General features: G+C 32.2%; 1 protein-coding gene and 1 pseudogene across 1 annotated transcript; both read left to right on the top strand.

Annotated features, from left to right (window-relative positions):
* The first annotated feature begins 4,963 nt into the window (after positions 1–4,963).
* Positions 4,964–5,953, top strand: LOC150029507 (wall-associated receptor kinase 2-like; annotated as a pseudogene).
* A 1,419-nt stretch (positions 5,954–7,372) lies between these two features.
* LOC137813467 (wall-associated receptor kinase-like 1) lies at positions 7,373–8,698 on the top strand. The gene has a single exon (XM_090299956.1). It carries the CDS (start codon positions 7,426–7,428, stop codon positions 8,575–8,577), a length of 1,152 nt encoding a protein of 383 aa, XP_090156082.1. The 5' UTR covers positions 7,373–7,425; the 3' UTR covers positions 8,578–8,698.
* Positions 8,699–18,906: the final 10,208 nt, after the last annotated feature.

The raw sequence follows: 18,906 nt of genomic DNA on the forward strand, positions 1-18,906 counted from the left end.
AGATTCAGCAATCCAAAAATGAATAATTTATGCAAAAATTGCTTTTGGAACACCCCCTCATCCAGAAAAAAATATTCAGTTCTGGATTGATGAATCCGTAGCACACTCCCAAATCCCTATTTCCGATAATCACAATGCCCTTTTTCAAATAAAAGATTTGGGGTTTAGAAAATTGTGGGGTGTGGGAAGAAAAATGTAGGGGTGCAGGAAGAAGAAGCCATCTTTTAAATGCCATTGCACTCATTTAAGCTTTCTTGTAGCTCAATTGATAAGGCCCATTTGCGGCTTTCTTCTGCAAAAGACCGTTCTTCGTTTGTCAAGGCTCGGGATCACAAGATATTTGTTGATATTTTCCACTTAACTCTAGGTATGATTATCCTTTTGTATACTTCATTTTTTCTGTAGCATTTATGATTTGTTCACCACATTATTGTCAAGAAAATATTACATTTAGGCTGAAATTGGTTTGTTGAAAATTTCATTTAAGGTTGCAAGTTGATTTTACCAAATATAAATCATTCTTCTTGCTACTAGTAAATTGTAATGGATAAATTATTATATTATAATATTCATATTTAATTTATAGTGCTCACATTAATGGAGAAGCTATAGTTTGGATATTATGTGATGAAACATATGCATAAAACTATATTGACCAACATTAAGGGTCCGTGGAAGGAGATAATATACAACTAACTCAAATATGTTAAATATATTAAATATGTTAAATGTTAATTTCATCTTCAATATTTAGTTATATACTAGTGATCCATCTGAGGAAGGCTTACAAGAGGTTTGAGAGTAGTTGACATTATTTCTTTTAAGTATTTACATAAATGATTATGTTATAACTAGTTAACAATTTTATATGAATATTAAATGTTAGTAAATTTTATAATTATTATGCTAGATTTTATTTTGAAAACATTTACTTGAGCTTATTATATATGGCAAAATAAATATATCAAAAAAAAATAACACTTTCTATAATTGATTTATTTTTTATCATCATAAAAAGTAACACATTAAATAACTGCTAAAATTATATGTTATTTTTCATATAAAGTAATACTTTAATGTGTTTTTTAAGACAGTTATTTTATGTTTGATGTAAAATCGATATAAAAAGGTATGTTTTAACAGTTGTAAAAATGAGTGAGTTTCTATATTATTATTTTTTTCCTTCCTAACTATCAATTCTCGAAGAGACATGTAACTTAAGGAATATTCATTTGCTTAGAGGAAATTAATTTAAACAAAACTGAAATTTAAAAAATTTCAATTAAAATAAAATATGTATCCAACTTTAACTATTATGTTTTCATCAAAAACATATATCATGATAAGAAAAATGACGAATATTGACTAAGCGGTTAAGTCTCCGCCAAGAATTAACAGATGTAAAATTAAACATATTTAAATTGTTAATATATAATAAAAAGTTGTCATACAATAATATAAAACAATAATAATGGAAATATTTAATTATTTGGTAACCCAGTGGATACATCAATATTTTTTTTCAGCCATCTACATGACAATTTTATGTTAAAAGGTTTTTTTTTTTTTTTTTAAAGGTACAATAGTTATAAAAATGAACCAAATGGATACATATCCTTTGTCAAAGATCAGAACAAGTCAAAAAGAATTAATCAAATAGAGTTATAATATATGCAGTGTATCAACATGTCAATTTCCAATTAACATGATCTTACAAAAGAATTTATCATGGAAAGATGAACATGTGTGGGATGTTTTACCTGTCATGTGTTGACATGTCAAAGTATATATTCTGATAAACCATATGAATGCCAAGTCTTTGGGTACTTTTAAAGCATGTATGAAGTTTTTTTTTTATGTTTTCACGTCTACAATTTCTTTAATTCAACTTAAGTTTTATTAGTTTTGTATTTTTTACCTTTGGACCAGGTTTCATTCTTTGGCTATTATGTTTCTTCTCACTTTTATTTATTCTTCATCCACGTTTACGCCATGTGTAAATTTGAAAATAATAAAAAGTAATAGAAACTTGCTCTGCCACAACTATGGTGAAGAATTCATTAAACTTTATAAAACCTTAATAAAGTGAGGCTGCATTTCACTTCCATATTGTTTTTATAACTAATATTTGTTCACGTTGTAATTAGTTACTAAAATTTTAACATAATTAATAGTTATCTTGGTAATTAATAGATATTAATTTAAAAATTATTTATTAATAATATAAATTAATTTAAATATTAACAATTTTTTTAATTTTTAAAATAGTATCTAATTTAGTCAATATATCAATTAATCATTTTTGTTTTAATTTGATGATTTTCTAATAATGTATATGATTAATCATTTGGTTAGTCCAATCTTTAACAACATCTAATGTTTGAATACATGGATTATCATCACCACATGTCTTCTCACTCTCTCTATTAACGAGTTCCATCCATATACAACACTTTTCCTTCTCTACTGTATCTTTTTTCTAGTTATCAACTATCTTTGCAACTTTCACATGGACACCTCCATTTGCAACAATCTTGTATCATTCATGGACTATTATTAGCTTACAATGCTCTCACAAGGACTTGATGGTTATGGTCAAAACGACAAAGACAAAGACAATACTAAAAATTCAACTTCACTTCCTCACGCATCTACCAAACATAACCCTCAAAGAAGACGTAGACGACAAAAAAGAAGAGTACCTTATGGCACGATCTCTCATAAATAAATTATTTCCCTATTGTAATAGTACTAATTATCAATTTTAATTTTAATTTCAATTCCTAACTTACCTCTTATTTTTTATAAATACATAAATAATCAAAACAATAAAATAAACACAAAGTATGTTAACATATTTAGTTTTTTTTTTAAGTTATTGGACTTTGTTAGTTTGGCCCTTTTTAAGACTAATTAAGACATGTTTAATTGTAGTATAAGTAGTAAAAACGTTCAAATTGTGGTAAACATGACCGTGACACCATAATCAATAATCCAAGATTCTTTTATAGCAGACAGTGAAGAGAGAAACTTACTTGTTGAAGATTGCTTAGTATTGGGGATTTCATCCGCAGAGAAGGTGCCGACTTGATTAATTTGAGTGTGAGGGATAGGATCCTCAAGGTTTTGCTAACGCAAAATGTTGGTCAGGAATTGGCACTGCTGTGATGTAAGTTGAATCCCCTTTACATCCTATTCTTTAGGAAAAAACTCAAAAAAAGTGTCAGTAGTAATCATATTATTGGTTTGGGATTTAGGGTTGAAATCTTCACTTTGGCTCAACTAAAGACGTGGACGTGGCTTACCAGCAAAGAGAATCTAACTGAATTTACATACACCCGCTGGTGCATAAATCCTACAGAATGTATGAAATCTATCCGGAAGAGAAGATGAAGAAGGAGGGGTTTGTTTTAATAGGAAGAAGTCTCGTAAATTACAGCTGTAAACTTTTTTAGTTTTGTTGTCGTGATGTTTCTGAGATTAGTGCTACTAATGCTCTTAGAGAGCTAGTAGTTAGTTGTTTGCAGATCCAACTGAAGTCACGGCAAAGGCGATTCAAAGCTTGTTTATGGTTGAAAGATATGATGAATGTTCTGCTAGGCAAAAATCTGACCTATAAGCCCATGTCCAAATATTGTCAATGCTGGTCAACGTTATGCAGTTTCTTGCACGTTTTGTGTGGTTAGTTGACCAGCTATTGGTGCTTAAAAGATGAGGATGTGCGAAGATTTTTGTAGCTTTTGGAAGTAGACTAGCAGCAGAGGTCGTGCCTCACTTTGACAATAAAATGTAGTGCACAAGGTTTGGTATTGCTGCAATGGGTAGGGAGCTAGCTAGATTTCAAGTTTTTAGATTGTTAAAATTCTAGTGGCTAGATAGCCATCAAGTTTTTGGTTTGCTGTTTTTTGCAAAACCAATTTTGTTTGGGTAGGGGCTATTTAAATAGTTTAAGATTCTTGAGTTAAGTGGTGTGTCACTTAATCTTGATTTGCTTTGTTGATTTTTATTCTATTAATTCATTGCTGATAAAAAAAAGTAATTATATTATTGGTTTGGAATGTCCAATTGGTGAATTTGTAGCCAGGAGGAAACCCATACTTTTTATAAAAATAGCTTTGATACCATATTACAAAGTGAACTTTAAGCCTAACTCAACCCCATAAAACCGACTCATGAGGTGAGGTTTGCACCCACTTATATATAATCAATTGTCCTCATCTCTAATCGATGTGAGATCTCCAACAAAGTAATAAAAAAAAAATATATATATAAATACATAAAATAAACAATTTAACTTTCATATGTTAAAGTTAATCAGAAAACATTTATATAAACACATGCACTTCCAAACTTCATCATTTAAAAGAAAAAAATACAAACAATAATGAAGCAAGTCGTGTTACCCTCATAAATACCAACAACACTAAACTCGAGACTTCCTGGCATGACTTTAGCTAAAGTTCCATAATAGAAGGTTTTCCTCCCTGCATAACTTCAGCTTCAACCCTAACTTCATTTTAATCGTGTCATGTCTTTATTTATAATTTTTTTTAAAAATCAGATAATTAAATTAAACAAAGTCGTGTTTGTATACCATCAACATGAAAGTCGTTGTGGGAAAACAAGACTTCAATTAGATAATCAAATATGAGGTTGAACTTATATTTATAAAAGACAACTTAAAATAGGTTTCTTTCAGTAATATCAAACCAATGCATTATTTTCGTAAATTTTCTCCACTTGTATTTAAAATCCATGTAAAAACTCATTCTTTCCTAAATTTTTATTTTTAATTTAGGTTAATTAGTGTTATGTATTTTATAGTGTAAGACAAAAAATTTATTTATTTTTTATTTTGAAATTATTATAGCCGTAACTCTATGAAAGAGCTGGCCCGGTCAATCTATATTCCTCTCTTAGGTATAAATTGGATCGAAAGTGGTATTGAGCACATATAACAAAAATGAGAATTAAGGAGACGCAAAAGCATCTGACCAGACTGACCGTGATGTTACTGATGGCTTTAGCAGCAGCCAGCCAAGCCCTGCCCGGCTGCCAGGACTCCTGCGGAAGTGTTTCATCAATTCCGTATCCATTTGGCATCGGCAATTCATCGGTCACCGGTCATAACTGTTTTCAGGAGAAAGAATTGGAGCTTACATGCAGAAACTCAACCTTATATCGCGGCCAAGGTAACGCCCAAATTATTAACATAAGCCTCGCTGGTAAAATAGACATGCTCATGTTCATCTCCAAGGTTTGCAAAAACGAATCGCAAGGTAACCGCCCCAGTCTCAGATCACCGGCTTTCACAATTTCTAGTGAAGACAACAAGTTCGTAAGCGTAGGGTGCGACACTTACGGCTATCTCAACAGTTTTCGCAACGGTACAACATCTTCAACGGGGTGCTTGACGAGACGCGACAGCTTAGAGAGCGTTGAAAGCATGCAGAAGCGGAAACTGTACGGGCATAGGGTGTTGCCAGGTCGACATTCCTCCTGGGATGAAGAATATTAGCTTGCGAGCATACAGCTTCAACAATTTCAATTCCACTTCCGATTTCAACAAGTGTGGATACTCCTTTGTGGTAAAAATGGCAACTACAGTTTCTCCGTCGATCATTTGAAGGGCATCAACTTCACTATGGCACCCATGGTCATGGAGTGGAGTGTAGGAAACGACACGTGCGACGCTTCCATGCATACAGCAGATTATGCATGCAAGAGTGATAATAGCTATTGTCAGAACTCGCCCTATGAATATGGTTACCGATGCCAATGTAATCCAGACTTTGAGGGAAACCCATACCTTCTCCATGGTTGCCAAGGTAATTCATTCATTTATCACTTAATTATGCTAACCTTCATTCTACATTCAGACAAATTTAAGAAGTTTTCTGAACTAAAATTAACTTACAAATTTTTCTCAACCTATCCTAATCCACTCAAATGACGTCACCTCAGTGTGTTCAAACAGCTGGCCATTGAAATATATATAGCATGATGGGTTGACTTATAAGTCTCTTTAGAGATTTCATGAATGACATAATAAGTTATATTATAATTAGAATCAAAAGAAATATATTTATTAGTTTAAGCAGCTTTTTTGACTGAAAATGTATTAGGGAGTTTCTTACGGCGTGCTTTTGAACTAGTTATTTGTGTGGCCTTTGTAGACATTCCGGAGTGTGCACGTAACCAACACAATTGCGATAGTGAAGATCATTGTAGAGAAACTTCTGGCTCTTTTGAATGTTTCTGTCCTGACGGACTCATCGGAAATGGGACAAAAGAAGGCGGAGGATGCCACACAAAGCAGCCGCATGATCCATTTAACAAAATCATCATTGGTAAGCAAATTACAATTTCGTTTCAGTTTTGTTTTCCTTACCTTAAACCACTAATATTTTTAATTACACAAGCCTGGTGATATTTTCACAATCTAAATTTGTAATATAACTTTCCCATAACTCATTTTGTTCATTAAAAGATAGTTATCATTTTGTTCTCTTAACAAAATGGCTATTCAATACAAAATTAATAAATAAGTTGTATGATTATATAAAAATGAATTACAAAGGAAACACTTATTTAATAATCAATATTTAATAGTTTAATTGTTTTACTTAAAATATTAATATACATTATTAAATTATTAAAGTGAATGATAAAGTAATTATTTTATTTAGCTAAGTGAGAAATTATATGTTTAACTTATCTGTGTTTATGTTTTGTCATATTAATAGTGACAAAGTTGTTCACCTCTTCCAGTTAAAAATTAATATTGATGGTGTTAAATATGAGTTTTTTTAGTTTATGGCTTGAATGTCCTTGATTTGTTCTGTTTTTTTACTACTAGTTTTTCTAGTTTACTTATTTCTTCGTAATAAGTGGAACAAATGCCTTGATTATTATGAGAAATCAAATTTGGATTTTTCACATTTTTCGTGAAGACAATGTTTGTGCTGACAAACTTGTTAACTTAGGTTTTATCCATAGGGAACAATTTCATTGGTATAATAAGGTTTTATTCTTAAAATTCTTTATTAATTAGTATAGATTACTTAAGCATTTCTTTTCATAGGTTTTATTTTATAGATTTTGGCCTAGTCCCCCATATTTGCTTGTATTTTTTTTTGTCATTTTTTAAAAGTACTTTCCTCATGTGGTGACAGATAATTGTTGAAACTTAACATGCAAATCTAGCTGACATGTCAAGTTTTATAATGATACCTAACACCGTAGTTTTTTTATTAAAAAATAATTATTTTATTTTTTAAGAATATCAAACTATTATATTTTATAAACAAAATTGGATTGTTGAAATATCATATTTTATTATTATTTTATTATATTCATATTTTGGTAACAGGTGCAGGTGTAGGATTAATTGCTCTGTTTATAGGAGTTTCTTGGCTATACTTGATGTACCAGAAAAGGAAAGTCTTGAAATTAAAGGAGAAGTTCTTTCAGCAAAATGGAGGCATCATTCTAAGACAGCAACTCTCCACTAGGGAAGACTCATCTCAGTCCACTACAATTTTCAGTGCAGAGCAACTTAAGAAAGCCACCAACAATTTTGATGAGAGCTTAATCGTAGGTAAAGGAGGTTTCGGTACTGTTTTCAAAGGACTTCTCTCAAATAACAAAGTTGTTGCTATCAAAAAGTCCAAAATAGTGGATCAGAGCCAGGTGGAGCAATTCATTAATGAGGTCATTGTACTCTCACAAATTAATCACAGAAATGTGGTCAAACTCTTGGGATGTTGTCTAGAGACAGAAGTTCCCTTACTGGTTTATGAATTTGTTAACAATGGCACCCTTTTTCATTATCTACATAAACAAGGAGAGGTGGTCAATGTGTCTTGGAAAATGTGTTTAAGGATAGCTACAGAGACAGCTGCAGCTCTGTCATATCTACACTCGGTAGCTTCCATACCCATCATCCATAGAGATGTGAAGACTTCAAACATACTTTTGGATGAAACTTACAATGCCAAAGTTTCTGACTTTGGAGCTTCAAGATTGGTTCCTCTTGAACAAACTGAAATAGCCACAATTGTGCAAGGAACCTTTGGGTATTTAGACCCAGAGTACATGCAATCAAGTCAGTTGACTGAAAAGAGTGATGTTTATAGCTTTGGGGTAGTGCTTGTAGAACTGCTAACAGGGGAGAAACCTTTCTGTTTTGACAGGTCAGAAGAGAAACGAAGTCTCACGGTTCACTTTCTATGTAGCTTGAAAGAAGATCGTCTGATTGATGTTCTTCAGATGGGTATTTTAGATGAAGAAAACAGGCAAGAGGTTGTGGAGGTTGCTATTCTTGCTGCCAGGTGCCTTAGACTTACAGGGGAGGAAAGGCCTAGTATGAAGGAAGTGGCAATAGAATTAGAGGGAATAAAGCTTACGGAGAAACATCCTTCGATCAAAACAGGCAGAAACTTTGAGGTGGGTCAATACTTGCTTCATAAGACACAAAGCTCTCGTGAACATGGTGATAGTAGTAGTTCCCAACAAAATACTGGATATGATAGCTTGAGAGCACTTGAATTAATTGAGTTTGGTAATGGAAGATGATGAGCGCTCACGACACAACAACCTGCAGTTCCACTTTAGTTTATTTCAATGAACAAACATATTTCTACAATCATTATTTCATGTAGTTAGCATGGTTATCAATGAATTTTGTTTGATATTTACTGTAAACCTTCTCCAAAATTAGTTTTGCCCATTTTTGTTGACTCGTTTTAACATCTTTGCTGCCATGTTTTATTTACTTTTATTTGCTCGAGAAAAAAACGGGGAAACGTAATTTTGATTTATATTTTTTCGAAAATTGCTTACAAATGTACTAGTAGTTACACGAGATTGCAATGCAAGTCTATTTACAAGTATTTCAAAAACATGATTGAAAAACAAAAAAATTTTAAGAAATAAAAGACTTACACTTTGTTAAAGGAAAGTGAAAACAAATGTGAAATTTTTTTTGTGGATTTACATTAATATCCTCTTTTTTAAATCTTAGATAGGAATGCATTGATAACTCAACACTCTTCATGGCAATCGGTATTAGTCAAAGACAAAATCCTTACCAAGATAAAGATAAATATTTGACTTGGTGTATAGTTGTCACTTATAGAGTGTCTAACCTCATTAGAGTGTATAGAAGATATATGTCTTCTAGTATTAGTATCAATAGTGAATTGTCTTAGTAGAACGTCTAGTCATTTTGATATCTATTAAGACTAGTTCTATTTAAAGAAATTGCCTTAATGACATTTCTACTCAAAAGTATGAAGCATTGTTCTCATCTTCTATGCATGTGTAGGGAACTAACTAATACAAAAACCTTCAAGTTGTAATCTCTAGTCATTGATGACCATCAAATTTTCTTCGTCAAGTATGGGCTTAATGGAGTTAGGTTTGGTTTTTTTTTTTAGTGTTTAGGTTTGAGAGGAGGAATTAATCTTTTGTACTAAGCCACCAACTTTCGTATTTTGAGTAAACGTTTGGCAGGGTTTCCTTTAGATGAAAGTTTTAGGTTGGTTTGGCTAGGTGAGGGTAAGGCTTTTTGTGGAGGTGGTATAGATGATGAGGTTTGTGCTTCCATATTCGTGCTTGGGAAGTTTGCTGAGATAAACTTCCACTTGATTTGCCATGTGCATCTTGGTGAGAGTGGAGGAGCTCCATTCTCCACTGCCTTTGGTTGACAACTCTTGTGTTTGTATGTCATCTAGACACATAATCCTTGTGTAAGAATTGATGACTTAAATAAGAGAGGTGGGGGTGAATTGTTTATAAAAGACTTTTGCAAAGACTTGATTAAGAATGAATCTTTATCAAACAATCATAGATAAGCAATTAAGGAAAGCAATTAAACAATGATATAGAAACTGTTTTCAGAATTTTAATAGGTTAAAATCACGATTTAACCTGTTGTTTATATCAGCTGCAGAAACAGAATAAGATCAAACAGTTGTAAGGTGATAGAGATAGAGATATTTACACAACATGAGTTATATCGATTCACTCACTCTTGAGCTACATCCAATTCTCATAACAACCTCTGAGTTCCACTAGTAATCAAATCTAGATTACAACAACACACCACAAAGAGGTGACCTTGAAACCCACAAGACCCACTCACCCTCTTTGCAACACCAAACACCTCAAGACAGAACACTCTCTGTCTTTACAGGATTTCAAACACAATTCCAGATAAAGGAAATAAAATTACAAGAATCTACACAAGGATAGAAAACAGTTGAATTCGCACAATACATGAAGCCTTATGATCAGATCTTGTTACCATAGCAAAGCTTGAACAACAATCTTGCACTTTTAAAAACTCCTTTCAAAAACAAATCTCTTTCTTTGATCTCAAACTTGTATCAATACTTATTGTATTTGTTGTGTATATTGTTATGAAAGAAAGGATATTATAGCACTTGAAATCTAGCCGTTTAAGGCAGTTTTAATCAACTAAATAAGTTAAAACAGGTTTTCCAAACAATGTTGTGAAAACATACATTTAACTGGTTGAAACCACAATTAACCGGTTGAATGAGTCAGGAAGTTGCATAACTAATTCAAAAAACAGTTTGAAAACCTTTAAGCCAACTAAGTAACAAACAACCGATTATTTTGATAAATCAACCAGTTGTTTTCCCTTTGCTTGGAAAAACACTTTGTTTCTTTTAAAAGTGATTGATCAAGCTTTGTGCGGGATTAAGAACTGATCTTAACAAAGATTCTAAACAACCTAATCTAAACTCAAACCAGAAAGCAGCACAGCTTCAGGCTTCATGTGGATTTGAAACATCAAAGCTCCCATGTTCAACACCCTGTGCCCAACGTACAGTAGGGAATATGAGTCTTTCTTCTCTTCTGCACAAACTGAAAGAAGGAAACTTATGGTTTTGAAAGACGATTATGATAAACTCAGCACAAAGGAAACCTAACTCTAATGAAATTTTAAATGATCTAATAACATGCAAATAAACTCAAATACAAAAAACTAAAAGAACACAAAAGCTTATAATACTACAGCTTCTTCAAACAATTCTCCTGAAATTTGTTGTTGTTGGATGATGATTGATTTATGGCAAGTGCACTGTTTTTTCAGAAGTAATAATTTATCCCTAAGGATGGATATCGAACCCATAAGAAATAGTTGAATAATTAAGTAAAAGATTCACTAAATAGAAAACAGAATAATAAAGTTTATTGGGAGTTTGTTATGATTTCAATAATTAAAAAAAAAAAAACAAGTCAAAGAGTTTGTTGGTTCAATTGGGAAAATTGGGATCGAGGTCCATCCTTCTTACTCTTTTGTATTCGGATTAGTATGGTAATATTCTATCCTTTGATTGATATTAATGCCCATATAAAAATCATTTATATTGATTCATCGCATATAAAATTATTAAGAGAGTGAGAGGTGAGGCCAACTCACTAAGAAGGAGTTCAAGAGAGGCTACATAAGAGACAACCCTAGAGAGAGCTCAAGAACTAGTATTTATGGCCAAAAATAGTCAGGATAACTCTGTTTATCAAGTGTGATCATGTGCTTTGAAGAATCCAAATTCAAGGTGTTTGATGAAAGGCTGGTGTTGCTGCTGTGTTTGGGTGGAATCTGGGTAGAATAAAGTGTGATTCACTCCTTTGTTGAATCTAAAACTGATGTGATTTAAAACCTTTTTTAAATCAAGTGTTTTTTCAACTAAGTGAAAAACAACCTGTTGTTTTGTCGAATCAATCGGTTGTTTTACTCTTAGGAGTTTTTTAAAAGGTTCAAAACTGGTTTGGTTTGGTTGACTTAACTGTCAAGCCAAAACAATCGGTTGTTTCGTGGTTTCAACCGATTGTTTCTTTGAAAATCCTAACAGAATTTGTTTTGAATGGTGAATATGCTCCTTCATTAATTACTTTGACCAATCTTTGGAAAATATAAATGGTTTGTTTATGTTTTCAAATAAGTAAGAAACAATTTTGAGAAACACTAAATAAGGCACTATCTTCTTCTTACTCCAATATTGCATCTTCCACCATCTTATTGTCCCAACTTGGGTCAGAAGTCACCGTTACCTAGCTCAGCAACAACTCATGTTTATCATTACTTTATATATCCTAAATAATTGCATTATATGTTAGATGTGGGCATCAAATTACGAGGAGAAATTAACTTTATTACTTCTCACTTTCACAATGAATTGGTTATTAGATGTATTTTAAAATAAAGGTCTTAATTTAAAATATTTCAAAATTATGAGAATTAAATATTAAAAATTATAACTAAAAATAAAATTGCATATGAAATATACGTAGATCAAAAGATAAAACAAAAATAAATCAGATTTTCTAAAGTATGAGTTTGTAAAAAAAACTATAAATTATATAAACCAACTACCATCAATCATAAAAAATATGCAAATAATGTTGAAATACTTATTATCCAATATTAGTTGTTAAAATACTTATTATCCAAGGTTATTTTGCTGAGTTTTTAAAATAATTTTTTGAAACTTTAGAAAACTTATTTGTAATGTAAAGTTATAGTTTCAAAATTTTAGAGAATTTAGTTATAAAATATATTAAAACTATGTAGTTTTTAATTATTTATTTATAAATAGATTTAATTATATTTATTTTTTGAAATTTGAAAATTTTGGAATTTTTTATTGAGGTTCTACAATAAATCTTTGAAATTTAACGAAGGTTAAAAAAACATCTGTTATTTTGTTGAGATTTTAGAATAAACCTTTGAAACTTAACAAAAGGTTGAAAAAACTTTCGTTAATTTGCTGAGGTTGTAGAATAAACCTTTGGAACTTATTGAAAGTTAAAAAATCCTTTGTTATTTTGTTGAGATTTTATAATAAACTTTTGAAATTTAACGAAAGTTAAAAAAAATTTCACTGAATTTTTAAAATAAATCTTTGAAATTTAATGAATATTAAAAAAAATCCCGTTATTTTGCTGAATTTCAAAATAACTTTTGTAACTTAACGAATGTTAAAAAAACCTTTATTAATTAAATCAATTTTTATGATTATATTAATTTCTCATAAAACTTTTTTTTTTCTTAGTGTACATTGGTATAAAACGATAATAATGGAAATATTTGATTATTTAGTAACCCATGGATACATCAATATTTGTTTCAGTCATCAACATGTCAATTTTATGTTAAATGATACAATATTAGTTATAAATATGAACCAAATGGATACCTCTATGTCCTTTTTGTCAAAGATAAAAAAACAAGTAGAAAAGAATTAGATATATATCTATGTCATGTATCCACATCTCAATTTCTAATTAACATAATCGTATAAAAGAACTTATCATGGAAAGATGAACACGTGTGTGATGCTTATTCATGTGTTGACATGTCAAAATATATATGCTGATAAAAAAATTGTCAAAAATATATATATCAATTATTATCATGCCCGGTAAAAGAATTAATATAAACCACATGAATGCAAGTTTTGAGTACTTCAAAGCACATGGATGGCAAGTCTTTGCGCCAAGTCTTTACGTACTTTGAATATGTCTACAGTTGTATTGTCTACGAGATTTCTAAGCATAATATTAGTAATTGAGTTTATTTCTAATTTAATTTATAAAACTAATATTTAATATGAGAATTACACTCCATTTATATATTATAATTTGCTGTTATTTTTAGTTGATATAAAATCTCTAACATATCTCCTCATTTTAAGGAATGAACATCTCAAACGTAGAATTAGATATTTATGGGTGAATTCGATGACACTGTCAAAATAATCTCAAAGAACTTGATCAGGACATCTTTTGAATAACTATGATATTATTATAATTAGTAAGTTTAAATATATCTAACGCAATTCTACAAAACTAACTTGTGAGGGGAGGATTCTATCCTACTTATAGAAAAAATTAGAAGCCTATTTGTATATTTTGAGAAACTTATAAATAGGTGGATTTGAGAAATATTTTTAAATTAAAGCAGAGTATTACAGTCAATGAAGATGAATATTCCTTGTCTGATGTGGTGCATCAAATGGAGCGCACGTAATCGCAATGGAGAAAGAGAGGTTCTGATGAACCCTAATTGCAAATGAAAAAGAGACAATGACTTAAGCCTAAAAGAGAGAAAAGCAGAGAAAAGAAAATACAAAAGAAATTCTTATTTACTTGTATATTAGAGAGTAAAATACATGGTGTATATATAAGAAAAAGACTAAGACCTAGCTGAAACAAAAAAGGAAAGTTGGGCCAAACAAGCAAAGCCCAATAACTTAAAACAGAAAAACTAAATATGTTAACACCCCCTCAAGCTGAGGAGTAGATATTCGTCAGGCCCAGCTTGGATTTGAGAGTAGAGAACTATGCGAAAGCAAGGGGCTTGGTGAATATGTCAGCAACTTGCATGGCAGAAGTAATGGGCAGCAGTTTGAGGATACTAGAGTTAAGTTTTTCACGAACTAGGTGACAATCAATTTCGATGTGCTTGGTGCGTTCATGAAAGACTTGATTGGATGCTATTTGAAGGGAAGATTTGTTGTCACAGTACAAGGTTGTAGGCTGGGAGAGAGGAAGATGTAAAACCTGAAGGAGGTAAGACAACCATTGTAGCTCACATGTGGTGGTGGCAAGAGCTCTATACTTGGCTTCGGAGGAACTACGGTAGATAGTTGGCTGCTTCTTTGATTTCCATGATATTAGGGAGTCTCCTAAGTAGATGGAATATCTAGTGACAAATTTGAGTGTGGTAGGACATGTTGCCTAGTCAGAGTCACTAAAACCACAGAGATGAAGTGAGCTAGTATAATAAAACTGTAGTCCTTCCCCAGGGGTGCCCTTGAGGTAACACAAAAGACGTGAGACAACTTGTTGATGATGAGTTGTGGGTGCAAATATGAATTGACTTAAATTGTGGGCAGCGAAGGCAATGTCTGGTCGCGTGTTGGTTAAGTAGATTAGACATCCAAGGAGTCTTCTGTATTGGGAAGTTGCATCAGCATCAATAGGGGAGCCTTAACCGGGAAAGAGACGGGAGGTGTGAGTCATAGGAGTGGCAACAGGTGCAAAGTCAAGCATGCCAGTTTCGTGAAGAAGATCAAGAGTATACTTGCGTTGACTTAAATGAAGACCAGAATTGTTGCGAGCAATTTCCAGTCCCAAAAAGTAAGTGAGATTACCTAATTTTTTTTATCTTGAAGTGATGGTGAAGGGATGCAGTAATTGTATTGATTTCCTCTGTGTCATCACCAGTTAAGACCAAATCATCAACATAAACAAGAATAACAGTGAGTTTATCATTATTATATTTAAGAAAAAGAGAGTGATCAGCAACAGAAATAGAGTAATTATTTGATAAAAGAAAAGTATAAAGCTTGGCGTACCATTGACGATCAGCTTGATGAAGGCCATACAAAGACCGTTGAAGCTTGCAGACATGCGGGGGAGAAGGAAGAGAGAGGCCAGGTTGGGGGATCATGTATACCTATTCATGGAGATCACCATGAAGAAAGGAATTACTGACATCAAGTTGTTTTCAAATCCAATTTTTGATAGTGGCAACAACAAGGAGAAGGAAGAGGGTAGTGAGTTTAGCAACAACGGAAAAAGTATCTAAGAAATCAAGTCCTTCAAGTTGGGTGAACCCTTTGGCAACAACTCTAGCTTTGTGGCGCTCAACAATGCCATCAGAATGATATTTGATTTTATATACCCATTTACAACCAATAGTTTTCTTTCCTGGAGGGAGAGGGGTAAGTTGCCAAGTATTGTTAGTAGCAAGAGCTTGAAGCTCATCTTGCATGGCAGATTGCCAAGAAGCATGTTTGGAGGCTTCATTATAGGTCCGAGGTTCAGAATGAGAATTGATAGAGAAAATAATATTTCTAAAATTGGAAGATAAGGAATTGTAAGATAAGTAATTATGAATAGGATATTTACTACTTACAGTGATGGTTGCAGTGTGAAAATCTGCAAGATAGGTAGGTTGTCGGTGAGGACGAGCTGATCTTCTTGGAAATTGGGGTGAGGTGCTTCTTGGAGGTGCAATGTTGGATGCAGAAGCAGAGTCACTATTTGCTAGAAGATCAGAGGATAATGAGGCTGGTGGAGGGACAATATTGGGTGCAGGAGTAGAGGCACACGACTCGGCAGAAGGTGCAGTATCAGAAAAAAAAAATCAAAAGTAGAATTATATGCGTTAGAAATAAGGAGAGATAAAGTGTTAGGGTCCCTAGGCAAGCCATTGTCCAATTTATATGAAAAGTGATTTTCATGAAAGATTACATGTCTTGATATCTCTATACTATGAAGCTTTAAATTTAAGATAATAGAACCTTTTGTATTTTGCGGGAAGCCAAGAAAAATACCTTTGATAGATCTATCATCTAATTTTTTTTCCTATTTTCAATAATGGTACTAGCATAACAGAGACAACCAAACACTTTTAAAAAGGAAATGTCATACGGTTTTCCAAACAACTTTTCATGAGGAGTGATGTTATTAAGTAATGGAGTAGGAATAACATTTATTAAGAAAACAACATGATTTACAGCAAATTCCCAAAAAATAAGAGGAAGATTTACTTGAAAAAATAAAGTCCGGGTTACATTTAGTATGTGTTGATGTTTACGTTCTACAATGCCATTTTGTTGTGGTGTTTCAACACAAGATTTTTTATGTATAATTCCCTTTGAAGCATAAAAATTTGACATAGCAAACTCAACACCATTGTCAGTACGAATCGTTTTGATATTAGTTTTGAAACGATTTTGAACGAAAACAGTGAAGTTAATGATGTGCTGACGCATTTCAGATTTGTTATGCAGCAGAATAACCCAAGTATAACGCGAGTAATCATCAACAATAGTCAAGAAATAACGAAAACCTTACATAGAAATTATGGAACATGGTCCCCAAATATCAAAGTGTACAAGATAAAAAATAGTAGAGGTAACAGTATTACTTAAAGTGAAAGGAAGTTTTCTCTGTTTTGTACGACTACAAGTGTCACATACATGATGAGTATCAACAGTAATAAAAAAGTATTGTTTGCTTAAGACATGTAATCTTTCAAGTGAAGGGTTTCCTAGTCTATAATGCCACAGTGTTTTGTCCGTGGTATTACAATTAATAAAAGGAGCAAAACAATGCGGTTTAGAATGGCTAGAAGCAGGCAAGGTAGTGACAAGGTACAAGCCAACAATGGCTTTAACGGTACCAATCCTCTCTTGTGTGAGATTGTCCTGTATAATGCAATGGGTTGAAGTGAAAATTAAAGTGCATTTAAGTTGGTGTGTGAGTTTAGAAACAGATATTAAGTTTAATTAAAAATGAGGCACATATAACCCATCAGACAAATAAAACATATCAGAAAAATGTACTAAACCAGAATATGTGGCATAAACAGTTTGGCCATTGGAAAGACTAATTAAGACAGGTTTAATTTTAGTACAAGTAGTAAAAACGTTCAAATTGTGGCAAACATGATCTATGGCACCAGAATCAATAATCCAAGATTCTTTTATAGTAGATAGTGAAGAGAGAAATTTATATGTTGAAGAATGCTTAGTATTGGGGATTTCATCCGCAGAGAAGGTGCCGACTTGATTAATTTGAGTGTGAGGGGCAGGATCCTCAAGGTTTTGCTGATGCAAAATGTTGGTAAGGAATTGGCACTGTTGTGATGTAAGTTGAATCCCCTTTACATCATGTTCTTTAGGAAAAAGCTCAGAAAAAGTGTCAGTAGTAATCATATTATTGACTTGAGATGTCCAATTGGTGAATTTGTAGCCAGGAGGGAACTCATGCTTTTTATAACAGGTATTGACAGTGTGGCCAAGACGATTACAAAAAGTGCAGACTTTTCTAATAGAAGAAAACTTAGAGGTTTTAACATTACCAGAAGGAAAACCAACTTTGTGAAAACAAACAGCCTCAATATGACCGTATTTACCACATAAATTGCATGTAATACTGTGACTACTATTAAGACTACGAAGACTAGGGTTTTCATTAGACATTGCCTAAGAGATTTTGAAACCCAATCAAGATTTTGAAAGATAACAAAAAAGATAACCAAGAACAACAAAAGGGGAAATAAAGATCAGAGAGAAGCACAACAGAGCTCTTCATTCGAAGAGTTTTGATACCATATTACAGTCAATGAAAATGAATATTCCTTGTCTGATGTGGTGCATCAAATGGAGCGCACGTAATCGCAATGGAGAAAGGGAGGTTCTGATGAACCCTAATTGCAAATGAAAAAGAGACAACGACTTAAGCATAAAAGAGAGAAAAACAGAGAAAAGAAAATACAAAATAAATTCTTATTTACTTGTATATTAGAGAGTAAAATACATGGTGTATGTATAAGAAAAATATTAAGACCTAGCTGAAACAGAAAATGAAATTTGGGTCAAACAAACAAAGCCCAATAACTTAAAACAGAAAAACTAAATATGTCAACACAGAGTGTAAAGGCATAAAAGGCGAAAAAAAGGAAAAGGAAAAGCATGTAGTGTTAAAGTAAACAATTGCAATAAACTAATTAATTTACTTCAATCAAGATAATATCGAAGGTTACATGTTACTTTTGTAGTATTGTGTTTGAGAATGGATTACATGTCTTTCTCTAGCTTGAAGATATTGGTCCAGTAATACTTGATTTTCCTCTATAAAATATTTCATATTTGAAGTTACTATCAATTTTAATTGTTGTTGTCCAAAGGAAACATATATTGTTTATGGAAGGTGTCACGTGCAACTTTACAAAGGCAACACACCTACGAGTACAATCTGTCTAATAAGGAAGATGTTAGACCAATGACAACTCAAACAGGTTCTTCATCAAATCGTAATTACGTCTGATGTTGACAACATTTTATAACTCTATTA

The sequence above is a fragment of the Phaseolus vulgaris genome, chromosome 1 (genome assembly GCF_051622355.1).
Source record: "Phaseolus vulgaris cultivar YP4 chromosome 1, ASM5162235v1, whole genome shotgun sequence".
NCBI lineage: Eukaryota > Viridiplantae > Streptophyta > Magnoliopsida > Fabales > Fabaceae > Phaseolus > Phaseolus vulgaris.